This window comes from Vicugna pacos, chromosome 19, assembly GCF_048564905.1.
Source record: "Vicugna pacos chromosome 19, VicPac4, whole genome shotgun sequence".
Taxonomy (NCBI): Eukaryota; Metazoa; Chordata; class Mammalia; order Artiodactyla; family Camelidae; genus Vicugna; species Vicugna pacos.
Window position 1 is genome coordinate 28134452 of NC_133005.1, and position 18429 is coordinate 28152880.

The 18429-nt window shown below is 38.4% G+C and overlaps 1 protein-coding gene across 2 annotated transcripts in view; it reads left to right on the forward strand.

Annotated features, from left to right (window-relative positions):
• The window catches only part of CTNNBL1 (catenin beta like 1), a 144454-nt gene that overhangs the window by 14793 nt on the left and 111232 nt on the right, over positions 1–18429 (forward strand). Inside the window, exon 2 of one of the 2 annotated variants that reach the window (XM_006202556.3) lies at positions 14710–14898. In XM_006202556.3, coding sequence (XP_006202618.1) covers positions 14710–14898 — 189 coding nt within the window. Of the gene's footprint in view, positions 1–14683; positions 14899–18429 lie in introns of both variants that reach the window. The other variant, XM_072944208.1, reaches the window with a different exon arrangement.

Sequence of the window (18429 nt, forward strand, 5' to 3'; positions counted from 1 at the left end):
AATAGATGTCTCTTGACTAAAGAAAGAAAAGAATGTGGAATGAGTGAATGCAGCAGTGAATCTGTGATAGGTGGCTGACTTCGGGTCTCTTGCAGATGTCTTTTTATGTTAAGACTTAGCACCTCCACAGTTGCCTCCTCTTTCTTATCTCTTCTTTCTTGATGGACAGTATATTCAGCTGTTTTTGTGAATGATAGTGACACTAGAAACACTGGGTTGGATGAAACTTGTCTCAAGTAACTTAATTTTGATAAAACCTCGATTCCGATGCTGTAGCAACCTGGGAATTGACTGGAATTTTTTTAAAAGGCCAGAGCTGTCTCTGACTTCAAAGCAAGAGATTGATTCATCCATTTATTTGCTAAAGATTTTTTATTTTAATTAATTAATTAATTAATTAATTAATTTGCTTTTTAAAAAAAATATGTTTGCCAAAGACTTATGCCAAATCTACTGTGGGCCCTACTTGCTATTTTCTCTTTACCCCACCTTATAGGCAAAAAATAAGAGGTAATACAAGATTGGTTTTTAATTACATGTTGGTTATATCTGGCATATCCATTTCCATTTGACTTTTTTTTCCTAAACATTTATTGTGTACTTTTTCTGGGTTAGGCATTTCTTCTCATGCTATGAGAGCTTTTTCCAAGGATGAGACAGTGGTGATTTGCCCAAGGTCACACACTGGTAACAGCAAAATTAGGTGTCTGACCACTAAAATCCATTCTCTCTGCACCATGCTCCCTATAAATGGGACTACTTTAGCATCATTTCTTATGCACTTTGTTTTGTACAGGTCTGGGACACCCATGGGTTTCTAAAATTAAAAGTGGTAGAGCTGCTAAAATCTCGCTTAAGTTTGAGTAGCCTCAGGAAATGGATCTGCAGTAAGCACAGAAATCAGTTGAGGGAGGGTGATTTCCCAATCACACGGTAGTAGTATGAGCAAGAACTTTGGGCTTAGACTACCAATTTGAATCCCATCTCCACTATTTTCTGGCTCTTTGACCTTAGGCAATTCACTAAGCAAGCCACCTGAGCCTTGGTTTCCTCACTTGAAGAAACAGAATGGTGCTACGTACGTGGCAGGGTTATGCGAGGATTAAAAAGATAATGAAATGTCAGTTTCCAGGTATGTAATAAGCACACAGTTAATGATCACTGTTATTAGCTTGGATAATCACTTGGTGAGGAAGCTGTAGGGAGAATTCTTTCTGGTTTCTTTAAATCCTGTGATTCTCTGACCTCAGTGCCTCCTAAGAAGCTCTTAGTGAGATTTATATCTGACTTTGCCTATTGAGACCCACCATGGCTTACCTTTGCAGCTTTGTTTAAAAGAAGTGGCCAAATTCCCTTGTGTTCAGGGTTTTTCAGCCAGGGTATCTCTGTTTTTTGGTGTGTTTACCAGGATTCTCAAGTTTCTAAGTAATTTCAGTCTGAGACAAGTGAGTAGGATTGATGTCAGGCTGCTTTAACACAGGTGTTATAAACAAGATTAAGAGGTTGTTGAAAAGATATCAGTGGAGCTCTGGGGCTAGCTTTCTTGGGTCATTCTAAATTGACGGCTAATGGGTAGTTTTCCTTGATGGCTCTCTCTGAGTTGGTTGTAACTCACTAGAGATTCACCCACAGAGGAAACCTGCTTATGAAAATTCACTTTGCTTCCCTTTATAAGACAGTAATGCTATTATAACATGTGATGATGTCTTTGCATGATGCAAAAAAACTAGTTGTCTCTGCACTATTTTAAAGTACTTTTTTAAAAAAGGCAGTCAATCTTAAGTTTTTTTCTTGTCATAAGCCTACCAAGCTTCAAAGAAAAGCTTTAAAAGGGGGAGAGATAGGTCAAAACAATTATTTCATTCTATTATTTATTTTTTTCTGTATAAGACACTTATTTAATTATGTTAACCCTTGGTAGAGTTTCTTCCTGCCTAGCAGGGTATGAATTTTGCCTTTTCTGGTCTATTAGTTGCTATTGCTAGGAAATTGAGTATCCTAAAATGTTCTGGAAGTGAGCAGTTATTAGTTTAAAATCACTTTGAAGTCAGTTTTGTAGCCTTCCTGTAAGTTGTGGTAGTGGGGATAGAGCTTATAGGGGAAATCTGTAGGTGGGCAAGAGGCATTCACCCAGGCCACCAGAGAATTCCATTTGATCATATTCCACATGGGGTGGTCAGGGTTCTCTCTGTTTTCTGGGTAAAGGAAATATTTCTGACTCTTAAGAATAACTCAATTACTATCCTTGGCTTTATTGGGAATGGAGGTATTTTGCTAACTTTAGTTGTTGTAAAGCTTCAAGAAATAGTAAAACCTTTGAGTTGAAGAAAATAAAGTGCGTCTTAGACAAAAGCAGACATGAAACCATCTCTTTTCATTGTTTTCGATGGACTCATCAGCAGGCATGTGTTGAGGCCATAACACCAGGTACTTCAAGCTGAGATAGGTAAATCCACACTCCAGTGGTGGAAAGTATATTATATGATCATGCTACATTTTCAGACTTTAAAGTATTACCCATAATGTTGAAAAACACTCTTCTTAACCATATACTCAAAGTTTCATGTGAGCTCTGTCTTCCTTGAAATAAATGTGGCAACTATTGTGTAACAGACTTATGTGGATAAGTTTTAAGCTTTAGAAGAAATAATGGTAATAGCTGATGTCCTAGGCTCCTAACATCAAAGCCATGTTGGGACCCTTAAGCAATTAATGAGCAACTGTGAAAGACCTAGATTTTGTAAGTGAATAAAATGACTTGTTTCTCGTTTATGATCTGGTCTCACTCATTCAGTCCCAGGCCATTTAATACCCTCTGAATATTCCTCCCTTCCCATTTTCTCGAAACATCTTCACTTTTTTCTTTCCTGTCTGTCTTCTTGCTAGTATATACCCTTTCCCCCTCAACCACTCCTGTTTGAAAGAGGAATGAAGTTTTGAGTCTTGGCAATGACCTCAGAGGCAACTTACTGAAAAAGTGATTAAAGATTTCCTTGCCCCACTTTAATCTTAATGAAATTGTCCATTGCTAGAAGCAGTATTCCACTAGCTGGAGACTTCTCTGTCAGCATAATTACCTGTAACAGGTGTGCTATGTAACTTGCAAAGCCACTATGTGGGTCTGCTGGTTCCTGAATGCATACCCCAGCTTCCCCCAGCCTCTGTGACATACACTTATAAAATACCTAAACCTTGTGTCATCCTAAATAATAAAGTGAAATTATTGTGTCTGAACCTTGGTTTAAAACTGTAAATAGTTTTAAATAGCCTTACCATATTAGTTTGTTATTTAATGCTTAAAGATCAAAATGGACTGCTGTTCATGATAGATACCCCTGGACTCAGTGTGGGTTCCCCAAATCACCCAGAGGAGGGAGTTCTGCAGTTTCCATTTAGACTAATGACATTAAGCTCTCTTGGGCAGTGAACTTCCAAACGGGCAAGGAACAACTACAGAAAAGAGCTTTCCTGGCTAACAGCATGGGTAGAAAATAGCAGGAGGGATTTTAATGTTGGTTGAAAGATGGTGGCAGCAGGGAGAGATGATGCAAATCATGCCTTTAGGATGATAGTTTCTGAGGTTATGACTAAGGAAAGAGGATTGAGAGCTTGTGTATACCGCTGCTGCAAAAGTGAGAGTTAGATCCCAGACCCAGCTCTGTGGCTTCAGGCTCAAGTCTTGTCACTTCCTTAAGTCTTAATTTATTCATCTGTAGATTATGAGGTTGCACAGATACTCTTTGTCTTAATCTGAGTTTTACTATTCTTACCCTCTGAATATCACTTGGTTCCACCATTAGAAAATTTACTAAGCTGTATCGCCCAGGGCAGCATGAAATGCTAAAATGTATAGATGCAGAACAGATGAATTCTGTTTGGTTGCAGCCATCTAATAACCCAAGAAATTCTGAGAATATGTATACATTCTATACATTTGCTAATAGTAAATTATGTTTCTTGGGTAGTTCATTGGTTTAGCTGTCCTGTTCCCTTGTCTCATTGATTTAGCAACATGGGTTAAGTACCTGCTATGAGTGGGGCACTGTTGCATGCTGAGGTATTAGCAGCAAGGGTCAGATCTCAGGGCATCTACCCTTTTTTATTTATTTATTTATTTTTTTTACATTTTTTATTGATTCATAATCATTTTACAGTGTTGTGTCAAATTCCAGTGTTCAGCACAATTTTTCAGTCATTCATGGACATATACACACTCATTGTCACTTTTTTTCTCTGTGATTTATCATAACATTTTGTGTATATTTCCCTGTGCTATACAGTGTAATCTTGTTTATCTATTCTACAATTTTGAAATCCCAGTCTATCCCTTCCCACCCTCTACCCACCCCCACCCCCCCAGTAACCACAAGTCTGTATTCTCTGTCCATGAGTCTATTTCTGTCCTGTATTTATGCTTTGTCTTTGTTTGTTTTTGTTTTTTAGATTCCACATATGAGCGATCTCATATGGTATTTTTCTTTCTCTTTCTGGCTTACTTCACTTAGAATGACATTCTCTAGGATCATCCATGTTGCTGCAAATGGCATTATGTTGTCGGTTTTTATGGCTGAGTAGTATTCCACTGTATAAATATACCACATCTTCTTTATCCAGTCACCTGCTGATGGACATTTAGGTTGTTTCCATGTTTTGGCTATTGTAAATAGTGCTGCTATGAACATTGGGGTGCAGGTGTCATCCTGAAGTAGATTTCCTTCTGGATACAAGCCCAGGAGTGGGATTCCTGGGTCATATGGTAAGTCTATTCCTAGTCTTTTGAGGAATCTCCACACTGTTTTCCATAGTGGCTGCACCAAACTGCATTCCCACCAGCAGTGTAGGAGGGTTCCCCTTTCTCCACAGCCTCTCCAGCATTTGTCATTTTTGGATTTTTGAATGACGGCCATTCTGACTGGTGTGAGGTGATACCTCATTGTAGTTTTGATTTGCATTTCTCTGATAATTAGTGATATTGAACATTTTTTCATGTGCTTTTTGATCATTTGTATGTCTTCCTTGGAGAATTGCTTGTTTAGGTCTTCTGCCCATTTTTGGATTGGGTTGTTTATTTTTTTCTTATTGAGTCGTATGAGCTGCTTATTCAGGGCATCTACCCTTGAGGACCCTGCTTATGACTTAGTAGAGGAGATGGAGATTTATTTGTGCATGTGTTGTGTGCTGATAGAAGTATGATATGATCCCCTGCTGAGGAAGCTCAGAGATCTTGCTGGAGCGTTTGGAAGAATCTTAGAGGTGACCTTTGAGCTGAGGTTTAAGACTGAGTATGATTTCTATCTAGCTGGAAAAAATGGGAGAAAGAAGGTGATCTGCTATTCATGGTAGCACTGTATGTGTTTACCCCATTCCAAGGCATCATTTAAATAACTCTTGGGTGCCTTCCTGAATCTTCTTTTATTTTTTTTTCTATAGCAAGGTTTCTAGACCTGTACTATCCTGCTTTTGCAATATTGAGATTGTAGTGCCTCTTTTTAAAATGCAGTGGCTAACTCAGTGCTACGGAACTGTAGCCGAATTGAATGTTATACTTCTAATAGGGCACCCTTAATATACATTAGGTTTTTAAAAAATTAAAGTTGGCCATCCTGTTGATTCATTGAATTTAGCATTTACTGAAATTGTCAACTCTTTCCTGAATGACTTGTTTTTTAAGTCACATCTCCACTGGCAGAGAGTGTATATATTTGCTATTTTGAATTTAAAGAAAGGACTCCACATTGCTCATAACTCTTTTGGTTCAACCTGTTGTGGAGCTACCTGTCTGTGCTTCTGTTCACCCACATTTCTCCAACTGCCCACTTGAGTGACTTTGTGAAAGATCTTGTTGAGATAAAGGTACCCTGCAGGTATTGTAAACCCTTAGTCAGCAGTAACATATCAAGGGACTACAACCAGTTGGGCATGACTTGTTCTGCATGATTCCCTGCTAGCTTCTAGTGGTCCTTCTTTTTTCCTCCTAAATGTGTGTATAACAATAGCATTTTGCCAAGTTTACTTCTGATCTTTTTTTAAGAAGTCAAGTATTATAAATACAGTTGAAGTGTCCTGTGTACCCTTCCCTAATCCCATTTCATTGCATACCCCTCCCTAATCCAATTTTGTTATTTCCCTTAGAAGCAATCACTGTCCTAAATTTGGTGATTATTATTCCCATGCATTGTTTTTTATGATTACTGCTTAGGTATGCATCCAGTGATCATTGGAATTTTCTTTTCTTTTTTCGTATTACAAATATGCTCCAGTGAACATTCTTTAAATATCTCCTTGTGCATATGTCTGAGAATTTCTCTAATGTATATATACCTAGGAGTAGACTTGCTGGGATAGTCATAGAGTGTATGCATCTTCAGTGTTATTAGGTATCACCAGTTAGCTCCGTACTCATTTACATTCCTATCAGCAAGTTTTAAGTTTTTTCTCTATATCCTCAACAACACATGGTATTGCGAGATTTTAATTTTTTTTTTTAATTTTTGCTAACCTGATGATACCTCATGGTTTTTATGTGCATTTCCCTGTTCTAATGAGACTTGGGGCCCTTTTTACATGCTTGTGGGCTACTCCATGTTTTTTCTTTTGTAATCATAATTGTTACTGTATTCCTTGTCAAACCCTGATTTTAAGTAATTCTAAAAGTCTCTTGGATACATAAAACTTTGCAGTTAGCAGTCATTAAAAGGAATTGAATCCTAGGCTCTGTTTTCTTTTCATAGTGTTGTATCTTTATTTTATTTAATCTTACTCTCCCTTATCTTACTAAAGACAGTCTTGTGAGGTAGCAGAGCAAGGGTAGAGCATTTGACTTACTTATGCTAGTAAGTCAAATAATTTATCTAAGGTCATGTGACTTGTGATTCACTAGAACCCAGATTTTTCTGATTATTGGTCTGCTGCTCTTTGCATTCTACTTTATTACTTATTTTAGATCAGTGCAGTTCTGTTGTTCTTGGGTTGATGTCTCATATTCCCTTCAGCACCTAATAGAGTGATGTTCAGCTTCTATTAGCTCAGTAAACACTCTCTGAGTGAATGAATGATCATGGTTCTGGTGCAGCTGACAAAACATTCATAATGTCTGTTAAAATGCAGGTAGTTTACCTTAGGATGATTTTACAAGTATCTGCCTCTGTTAGCCTTGATAAATAAAGAAACCAAATCAACATTCAGCTTTCTGATGCAGCTGCAGAATTAATCAGAGAAGATGTCAAAGTAAATCATGGATACTAAAGAATAGTTTGTACTTCTAAAAAAGAAATCTGCACACCCTTTGGAAGCAAGACAGATATATTCAGGCTTTAACAAGGAGTAAGAATTTTTTTGGTAGGAATAATTGATTAAGTAGAGTTCATGACTAGTGACTTAAGTCATAAATCACATTCATGTTGCTTGTCAGCCAATCAGATTACAGATCATCAGTGAGACTGTTGGTGATGTTAATTTTTGATACATTGATTTTTTTTCCTCCCTTCATTGTGGACATTGATAAAATCCACATTCTCCAGTAACTATGATGGTCTTGGTGCCTGTAATTTTTAAAATTGGGACTTAAGTAAATGAAGGTTCTGTTTTATATTTGCGATGACTTTGCTTTCAGATTTTGAGAAGTTTTTTGGTACCTATTTTTTCTTCCAGAAAATAAAGGTGGTAAATTTCCATGATTCATTGATTTTTTTTTAAGCTTTAAGTCTTGCAATGGCATAATAAATAATTATATTTGAATATCTGGAATTGTCGCTCAGATATTTCTTAAAAATATGATAATAATCCCTTACATTGGTATAGCACTTTATAGTTTACGTAAGACCCCTTTGTAAGGTGTTTAAGCATCACAGCAACGCTTTGAGGTGGGTAGAATTTTCTGTCTCTGATGACTTTGGCTGATGGTAGTTGCAGCATTAGAGATTGTGAGCTTTTTCAGTTCTGGTGCCTTAAGCAAATTTGCAAGGGAGCCCTGATGTTAACTTTGGCAGGTTTCATGCCTGCAAATATTGATTGAGCCAGAAGCCCTACTTGTAAAATGTCACCAGTGAATGTGCAGCCAGCAAAGGCAAGGGAAAACTCATTACTGCAGCTCATCTGTAACTTCTGGGTCAGGCCACTCACTACCATCTGGTAAAAATGAATGTTTGAAAACTCCTTTTCATTCTGACAAAATGTAATCAGGTGAGGTTAACAGCAGATGATTTCTGAACGTTTCAAATTGGTTAGACCAATTCGTCCACAAGCTTGGGTTTGTGACATTCCATATGTCTAATTATCTGAAGAGGAATCAGAAAGCTTTAAAATTATGAAATCCCAAAATAATGGTAGGAAGGAATTTAATTATGTATATACTTCCCTTTCTTTTCTGTGTTGCATGCACACTTCTCCCCCATATCAGAAGTGTTTATTCTGAAAAAGAAAAGGCAATGAGAGAGGAAGAATGAAATCGTGTTACTGTCTTAAAATAATAAAAAAATTTTTTAATGTGAGAGTGAGACTAAACCTACTTTATATTGCTTTAAGGAGAAAGATTGGAATCTGTGGAAGAAAATTGTAGGTTGAAAGGTTTCTCTTTAATAAACTCTCTGAGTGACTGAGAGATGGAAGGGGCACAATTTAGGGAGGTTTAGTTTCTGGTCACTGGAAGTGTTAGGAAAGGCTCAGTGTATGCCTAGCAGAAATGTTATAAAGGGGTTTCAAACCTCAGGAAGATGACTGAGTTAAATCAAGGGTTCCTAAAGTCTGAATTGTCTAGTGCCTCAGAATTATTGCAAGAGGTTGTGAATTTAGATGACACAAGCATTTTCTGTAGAATGAATCTCAGTCTCTCAAAATCAATTAGTCTCTCTGTTTCTGTCTTCTCCCTCATAAACGTGGCAATTAAAAACACAAATTCAATGAAAAGTATTACCAAATACATAGAAATCAATTTGTTGTCATTGTGTCTTGTCTCAATCATTGGATACTAAAAAGTGCAGCTGTGGGTGGGGTCTATCAAATATTTTGACATTAAAAAAGGAATCCTCATTTTAAAACCCATTAATGGTGAACACCCTTTCCAACCTTGAGGTTCTTTGGTTTTGAGTCTGGTGTGTCAAAGACAGATAAATGTATTGTCTTCTGTGGGCTAAACTGTGATCAGCACTTTGTAACATTGGCCTTTATGTGCATAAATACATATATACGTAAATGTGTGAAAGTGGTGGTTGTTCCTAGTTTATAGACTGAGAAAACTCAAGCCTGGAATGGATAAGTTACTTTTCAGGGCTGCCCAGTGGAGGGACCAGGATTTGAATTTAGGAAAATCTGACTCCAAAACTCATTCTCCAGATAGCATATGACCATTGCAAACAGGTTAGGAGTGACTCGTTACTGTGGTGAAGAAGAAAGAGCACTATGTTGGGAATTAGAAGCCTTACATTATTCTCCACCACAGAAAAGTTGCTTAAACCTACCAAGCTCAGATTCCCCTATTTCTATAAAGAGAGGGATAAACTAGATTATCTGTTTCAGCTCACATTTGAGTCTTTCCTATTGTTTGATATTTAGGAAACAGCACTTCATGCCCCAACTTGAAAGGCATTTTTTAAAGATATGTGACCTTCTTGGTGCTAGGTGAAGAATTCTTGGTTGGTTATAAAGTTATAGAAGATTTCCTTTGACTTTTTCCATTTCTTTTATAAAACTGAACATACTTTTTCTTCCGTTAACATGAAAGTACATTTTACGAAAGTTACTCCATTTCTTAGCCAGGTAACTTGGAATATTGAGCTATATTTAGAAGTTCCCTCCACAGTGCACATCTACACTGCCATATCCTGGTACAAATGCGCTCTTCACATTAATAATTGCACTGTGTGTTTTCATAATTTATCATAATGATACCATTATTGCTTATTATAGAAGTCCCCTTTCTTCCCCCCACCCCAAGTCTAATTGAGGTCGAGACAGACCATAAATGTGATAATATAGATTGCATGCTCAGAGGAAATGGAGTTGGTTTCATAGTGGAGTTTTAATTTAGGATTCGTTCTGGTGATGTAGCCTCTTCCTATGGTACATTACTTTGAGGCCAATATAACTACATTTTCCCATAGCCCCTCATTACAGCTACAGCTTCTCATTGCTTTTTAATTAAAAAGAGAGAGAGAGAGAAGGAGAAAGAGAGAGAGAGAGAAATGAAACCTAAAGCTTAGGTTGGATATTGTCTGAGTATTCAGGGAGTATCCTAGGCAGATTGCTAATTTAGTTGTTTTTTAACTCTTCCAAAGTTTTCGTGATGTCGTGATTTTTATTTCCAGGGGGATGAGTATATGTATATCATCTCTCTCTCTCTCTCTCTCTCTCTCTGTCTCTCTCTCTCTCTCTCTCTCTCACACACACACACACACACACACACACACACACACACTAGGCTTCAAGATTTTTGGAAAGTAAAGGCATTTTATATATATATTCTTGGAGCTTCCTATAAGCTTTGAGCAAGTGGGAATCTACGTAGCCTAGAAAGGGTACTAGCTATGTCATTGGATGGTGGCAAATGCTTCATGAGCATTTATTTCACTCACCACCTGTTGGGAGTAAGGTGAGGAATGTAGAAGATTGTAAAAATCCTTAAAGGCTGATATCCTAGTACATCAGAAGTTAAGAGTTAATCATTTTTCTGCTGTGGGCAGCAGAAGCAGAGAAATGACTTCATTAAGAACAGTTTCTTTTGTCATTCCTTCATTTTGAGGGATTCCAAACACTTTTCAGATACCAAAACAAATTAATCTCCAAAGGTGACTGGTAGAAACAGCTTAATCCTCTTGGGACTGGTTGTATAAGACACAAGGAGCGCTCAGGCCTGAGCTGTTGGCCTCTCTGACCGGCTTTGAGTGTTACAACTCCTTTCCGGATTCGGAGCTCTCTGGTTCTTCTGTAGTGAAATCAGTTTGACAGCTCCTAGGTTTTTCCCCACTTCCGTATTCTTGCTTTGTTTTGTATAACTGATCACTCTCTCAGTGGTGAATATTGGTAAATATAATTTAAAAGTTTACTTCTAGGTTAGCTTCAGAGTTTTTAATAGAGATCTTTCACAAATAGGACTTCAGCTTTATGTGAATCTATATTTCATTCAGTGTTGCCAGAAAGCCAGTTTCATTTTGACATTATCAGAGAATAGGAAGCCCTGAGATGAAAATTCTCTGGACTTGGGATGTCTAGTATGGTAGCCAATAGCTGCACAGGGCTGTGGGCACGTGAAACGGGGCTAGGTCTGCGTTGGGAGACACTATGAGTGTGAAATACGTCTACCAGATTCTAAAGACTTGGTATAAAAAAATGTAAAATACCTTATTAGTAATTTTTTATATTGATTACATGTTGAAATGATAATATTTTAGATATATTAGATTAAATAAAATATATTTTTAAAATTTATTTCCTTTTTACTTTTTACAATTTGGCTGCTAAAAAATTTAAAATTACATCTGTGGCTTGCATTGTATTTTGATTGGACTGCCATGTCCTATACTGTTAAGCCCCTTGATAGCAAAGCAATGTTTGTCTTATTTACACGTATGTCCCCAGTCGCCAGCACAATACCTTATATATAGTTGGCACTTAATATGTATTTGTTAAAGAAATGAATTTTAGCCTTTATTATTCAAAATGGTCAAGATTCAGAAATGAGTAGAAATTTCTCTATTTGGAGTGTTTGTATCTGAAAAAGAGAATTGAGGGTTGAGAAGAGAAGGAAAGAACAAGTTCTTGAAATTTTGCCTTGGGAGAGAAAAATGCTGAAATAAAATATATCAGGACCTTTGGGCAGTTTATCCACCTGTTGGACAGGGAGGTAGGGGCGGATATGTTGGTGAAGGAGCCCTTGTCACAGCATCCCAGTGGGTGCTGCTGTGCTCTGCCACTGAGTTGTCCTCCACGCAAGGAGCTAAAGCTGAATACCCTGTGTGAGAGGAAAGGAGGTTGGAGATACAGTGGGTGAACCTAAAGGCTGTCCTCTTAGGGATGTGCTTAGCCTACTCATAAAGATTGGCAAAGCTGTCCTTGTCTCGAAAATCCATTCTGGCCTTGTCCCTGTGTTCCCATTTAGACACTACCCTAAGAGAAGCTGGGGAGTGGTACTGGGCCAGGATGATTACTTGAGGATCCTTCAAGCCTTCAATTCTTTAATAAATTATTTGTTCACTGAGTGGTTTAACAATACTGTTTTAACTTGGCCAAGGTCTTGTATGACTTACGTTTATAGGTATCTGTTTGTGCCTGAAAGTCCTCCAGATCTGTCTCAGTTAGGTCCTGGAATCATGGTAGATTGACAAGCTTCCCAGATCAGTTTCAACTTTTAGAAGGCACTGGGTTATCTTTCCAAGAGTTTATTAAAGGATCTCAGGCATCCTGTCTCCCTGCTTATAAAATAGAACTGTTAACTTCTTCTCATCCCCAGAGATGTGGTGAAGATTGAAAGGAGTACTGTAAGTTCTGCAGAAGGGAAGTGCTATTTCTGTGGAAATTGTTATTAGGGGTAAAAACAAAGCTCCTCCCCAACCTCTGAAATGTTTGCTTTGCAGAAGTGGATTGGAAGATGTGTTCAAAAGAGACATTGCCATTGTTCTATTTTGCATTTTTTTAACTATGGCAGTATTTAGTTTTCTCCTTTTAATTGTGGTCCACTGCCTTTTCTCTCTGCCCTGAGATAAACAATCCAGAAGTCTCCTTTCCGCGGAGAACTGTGGAGCTCATGCTCTGACTTGGCTGGTGCAGCAGGCTCACGCTAATCAGAACCACAGCAGGACTTGTTTTATGAGCCTGAAAGAATTAGTGCTCCCAGGGGGCTGAAGTTCCTTACCTGCTGGGGTGCTACACATTCCTAGTTTGAAGCCTGTTCTCCTTTAGGAGTAAGCTTCCTCCTTCCCCTTCTCACAGGAAAACCACCACCTCCTTTTTCTTGTACTCTATGGTTACTGGCATGTTGACTTCTTTTTTCTTTTTCTTCTTCTTTTTAAAGTGGAGACCAGTAATGATGAAAATAGATTTTTGTGATTTTGTGTTTATGGAAATAGAGTATGAGCATATGAAATCATAATCTACCCCAGGGAGACTTAGGAACAGAGTGAAAAATAGCAGGTGGTACCTCACAAACCAAATTGTCTAATGTGAGTTTTCTAAGCAATGTCATATGCTTAGACTTACTGAAGCACCTGGTATGTGGAAGCAACAGGGTGCATGAATATAGAGGGGAATGAATTTGCACCACTGGGACAGCGGAGTGCAGTGATAGGGTGGGCTCTAAGTCACAAGGTGAGATGAGTAACTATCGTAGGAATTTGTCTGTTACCACCGAACAACTTAGCCGGTTGGTAGTGAATGTGGCACTTCATTTTGGTAGTAACATACCACATTGCAACTAGCACACTGTTGGCATGTGCAGTTATTATAACAGATAAAGAAGAGCTCATTGAAGAGCCAAACACAAATGTTTTGTGTTGGGGAAGACAGAACTAACTCATGGTAATAATTTTATATATTTGTTTAGTACTGTTCCAGTTTAGGTTCTTTCACTAAACTGGTACAAACTTCCAGTTATGAGTTCTGGGGATCTAATGTATAGCAGAGTGACTGTAGTTAATAATACTGTATTATATACTTGAAAGTTGCTAAGATCTTAAGTTCTCAACCATCAAAAAGAGAAAAGAAAAAGAAAAAGGTACTTATGTGAGGTGATGAATCATTTCTCAATATATGTGAATCAGATCATCATTTTGTAATACCTTAAACTTACACAATCTCATATGTCAGTTATATTTCAGTAGAGCTGAAAAAATGGTTAAAAACACACACATAAAAGCATCTTTTTTTTTAAATTCACAGAGAAAAGTGTTATAATCTCCACTTGTAGATGAGGACACTAAGGCTTGGAGAGGTTAAATGACATGCCCAAAGTTGCAGAGTGGTAATCCAAGCTGACCGGTGCAGTTGGGCTGTTGGTGTCTGTTCCTTCTCAGCCCTGAGGCCCATTTCAGTAGTACCCTGTTTTATTCCAATTTAATGGCAAGCAGTTGTAAGAACTCCTCCATGGACTGCACTGTCAAAGGCAAAATGAGGTCCTGACAGTATGGTGGGAAAAGCCCTGGGCTTGGAGTCAGGAAGTCCCAGTTCTGATTTCAGTGCTGTTGCTGGTTTTGTGACCTTGGATTATACTTGACCTCTGGGCCTTACTATCTCTTCTGTAAAGTAGGAATTTAGAGTGTTGTAGACCCTCAAAAGTTACAATATGTAATATTCTCTGTTTAAACTACTTGTGAGTGACTATAATCTTTCTTAGACCTGAATTAAAACCACCTACTAAGGGACTGGTGTTGGGGATTGTGTCCTAACTAGTAAATTGATCCTAACCCGGCATCCCCATCTCAAAGTGGCTTTGTTCCCTGGGATTTCTGTATATACAGGAACTTTTGTGAAGTGATAAGCTTTGGATATTGAAAAAATTCTGTCAGAAATAAAAGCCAGCTGCTTTGTAGGTGACTTTAATCTTGTATTTATAGAATCATTAAGGGTGTAAAAAATAACCACTTAGAACTTTACTCTATTTTGTGGGAGAAACTGTATGCTATGGTACTTTTCAGTCGGGGAATTCTTGAAAGCTTTGAGAATGTTTACTATGTATGCCTTTCTATGTCTTTTCCAGCTTTAAAATCCTGTATTTCTTCTTAGCCCAACAGGGGCACAAAACGTCCCCGGGATGATGAAGAGGAAGAGCTGAAAATGCGTCGGAGACAGGCTGGTGCTCGAGAGCGTGGCCGCTTCCGAGAGGAGGAAATGACTGTGGTAGAAGAAGCAGATGATGACAAAAAAAGGCTGCTTCAGATTATTGACAGAGAGGGTGAGGAGGAAGAGGAAGAGGTAAGCTGGGAGCTGAGGTGCTTGGCCCCGACACAGTATCTATAGAGTGTAATTTTGGGCTAAATACTTAATTTCTCTGAGCTTCCCAGTTTAATCTGTAAAATGGGGTGAAGAATACCTTTTTCAGTGTTGACATGAAGGTTTAGTGGAATAATGAAGTGGGGAAAGCATTTTGCAAAGTGTAAAGAACCTTACAGATTGAGGTTTTAAATTATTCTGGATTATGTGTTATAATCAAGGCCCAAGCACTGAACTGTGGGCCTATTGGTATTGACTGAGGAGGGTCAGGGCGGCTTCCTGGCCTGTACTGAGGACACAGAGAGGGCACCTACATGTTTGAGTATAGCCAGTAGTCTTTGAAAGAGGAGTAGAATTTTATCAAACAAGTGGGAGAAAGGCTCTTTAGGCAGTTGAAATGGCCTTAGCAAGGCAACAAATTTGAAGAAACTCAAGGAGCTAAGGGATTAGGTATTTAGGTGTGACTGGAAAAATACAGTTTAGAGAAAGAGATGCCTAAGGTGCTTTCTGTTTGCCCTTCCTCAGGGTGTCTTAGGGCCTTTGCACTCCTTCCTGCCTCTGGACCTTTTTACTTCTGTGCCCTCTGCTGGAATGCTCTTCTTCCCCCTAATGCTTTGCATGGCTGGCTTCTTCTCATTCAGGTCTTAGTTCAGATGTTTCCTCCTCAGAGAAGTCTCTTCTGTCTCCAAGGTAGCCCTGCAAGTCATTCTCTCATGCTCTCATCACTTTATTCTGTATATTGTCTTCACAGCACTTACCATGACCTGAAATCCCTGTTTACTTTACTCATTCTTTGTCCTCTCTTCGACCTCCTTCAAAAAACAGGGACTGGCTCTGTTTTGTTCACAGCTATATTTCTAGCATTCAGAGCAATGCCAAGCTCTGGGCCCTTAACAAATATTTATTGAATGAATAAATGAATGAAGCTGAAAAGAATAAGGTGAAATATCAGTGATTAAAAATAAAATGACCTTACCTTTGTGTCTTTTTAAATCCTTAAGTGTTAGCTTGTATGTTATTTCACTCTGGCATTTTGTTCAATATGAATTATGGAAATAGATTCTTAAGAGCCAGCTGTTTTTTGGTTCCCTCAAAGACATGATGCTAAGTTTGGATTTAAAAGATGAAGCTGGAGTGTGAATTTGAGAAGAAAAAAAATTGATTCATATTCCAAAAAGGTCTTTACTATGTTATAATAATAACTCTCCTCATTAGGATTTGTACCAGTGCCAGTTTGGGGGTCTGCCCCTAAAAGATGGGGACACTTTGGTGGGAGACAGTCCTGAATTTCCTCCCAAGGGCAGCAACGCTGCCAGCCTTGGACAAACAGTGTGTGTAGCACATCCTCTCTCCCTCTCTCCCTCCCTCCCTCCTCGCTAGCTTCTGCTCAATCTGTTAGCCCTGCAGCAGCAGTTAATTGGCAGGTATAATTCCCGTGTCGGGCAAGCCTGGTACTGGAGGATTAGGATAGTAGCTGTCATGGGTAAATGGTTTCTAGCCCGGGAGACAGAAATGCAGTGTGGGACGAGTCCTTCTGTTAAGGGACAGGGAAAAAGAGATCGCTTTGTAAAAATGACACATGGAGGGCTACAAGTCCAGGAGTTATTTTCTCACTGCCACCAAAGTCCCATTTGATGAAAAACAAGTGATGTTTGCCCCTGTAAAGTCACGTGAACTTGTAAAATATTATTGTCCTTTTTGTGCTACATCACCAGCATTCATCTTTCTGAAATCTCCCTCTGGTTTCTGACATTGAGCTATTGGAGATACTGCTGTGGCTGATGACTAAGACTGATAATTCCGTTTTTCCCCTGTGTTGGAGAGAAATTAAAGGAGGGAAGGCCAAACCCTGGAGAGGCTAAGACTTTGGGAATCCTAAGAGAGCTGTATTATTAACACTAATAAGGATTTTTTTCTACAGGGTTGGCAGGATGTTAGCTAAGGGAAAGAAAAACTGTGGATATTGAGGTTTCTTGAAAGTGATTTTACCCTTTCTTAGAAATTTAGATTATTTTAGTTAAATCCCAGCTGTGTGTTGGATACATTAGCAATAGTGCGAATAGTAACAATAATAGCTTACCTTAATATAGTGTCATGTGGTTTATAAAACAGTTTTACGTACCTCATCACTTTAGGCCATCTCTATGACCTTGAAAGATACAGGTGATGTTTTTCCCCTCTTCCTGCCTTCTTTCCTCCAACAGATCTTCATTTGATGCCTGCTGTGTTCCAGGCACTCTAATGGGTACTGGAGAGTCAGCAGTGAACAAGCAGACATGGGCTGCCAGCAGGGGTTTGGGGTTGGAGAGATTATCTGGGCCAGATCCTGCCAGATGTTTCTCATATAGGTCATGTGAAAGATTTGGGATTTTATTCTAAGTGCTAGATAGATGAATTCAGGAACGACTTATGAGGTAGAATCAATTAGTCTTGGTGAGGGTTTGAGGATTATATTCACCCAAGTAACATATGCCATGTGGGTAGTATGTGGTGAAGCTAAACTCTGAGTCCTGACTGAGCCATGACAATAATTTCAGTTTTTACCATGTCAGGGAAGCTCTCTTTAAAGCTGTAGACACTGGGAAGTGGGTGGTGGTCCAACAAAGTACCTCAGGGTCCAGAAGTCATTGATAAAATCTAAGAAACATGTCATGCCCAAAATGAATTTATAGATATCTCCCACTTAAAAACCCAATGTATAAAAATTGAAATTTAATCAAATAATAACTAACATTTTTGGGTACTTAAAAAATTATGGAATGATTCAGTGCTTTCCAAAAGGGTCTATTTCCAGTTCTCTTAATAGTAGTTTCTTTATTGCTTTTAGGTGTGAGTTATTGTCAGTGACTACAAAGCTATGAAGCTAGGGATTGAGAGAGTGTTAAAGAGGCGGAGTGCATTACAGCACATTAGTTTGAAATGGAAAATATACTGAGAAAATATTTCTGAAATTTTAGCATAGATTTTTTGGGGAAGAAATGATTCTGTTTTCAAAAATTCGTTTTATTTACCTTTGTAGGTATTCTTCTAGTTTATGAAGTAGGAAAACTCTGTATGGTCTACTAGTTTTTTTATGCTTTCTCTGAGCAAGGTTACTAAATTCTTATTGCTATTATCAGGATTCCAGGAACCTGTCTGATTCCCTTCTTAGCAGCTAGTAAGGACCAGATGCAGTAATGTGTAAGAAACACGAAGCAGTGACTATTGCAGAGACCATTCTTCTCTTGTGCTGTACCAAAATAGGCAGCAAGTTGACTTTGGCCTGTGGACCATAGTTTGCTGACCCGTTGTGGGGAAAAGATTGAGGGCCACTGTCACTGACTCAGGGTTTGACCTTGAACGAGTTCTTTTAAACCTCTGTTATCTTAGCTGTGCAACAAATGTGAAGGACGAGATAAATAATGTTTATTTAATATTGTTGCTTCCTCCATGCCATATTGTATGCTTAAGAGATACTTGTTGAATGAGTGAGTTTTTAACACCTTAAGCTGAATGTCCTGTGGTAAATGTGAG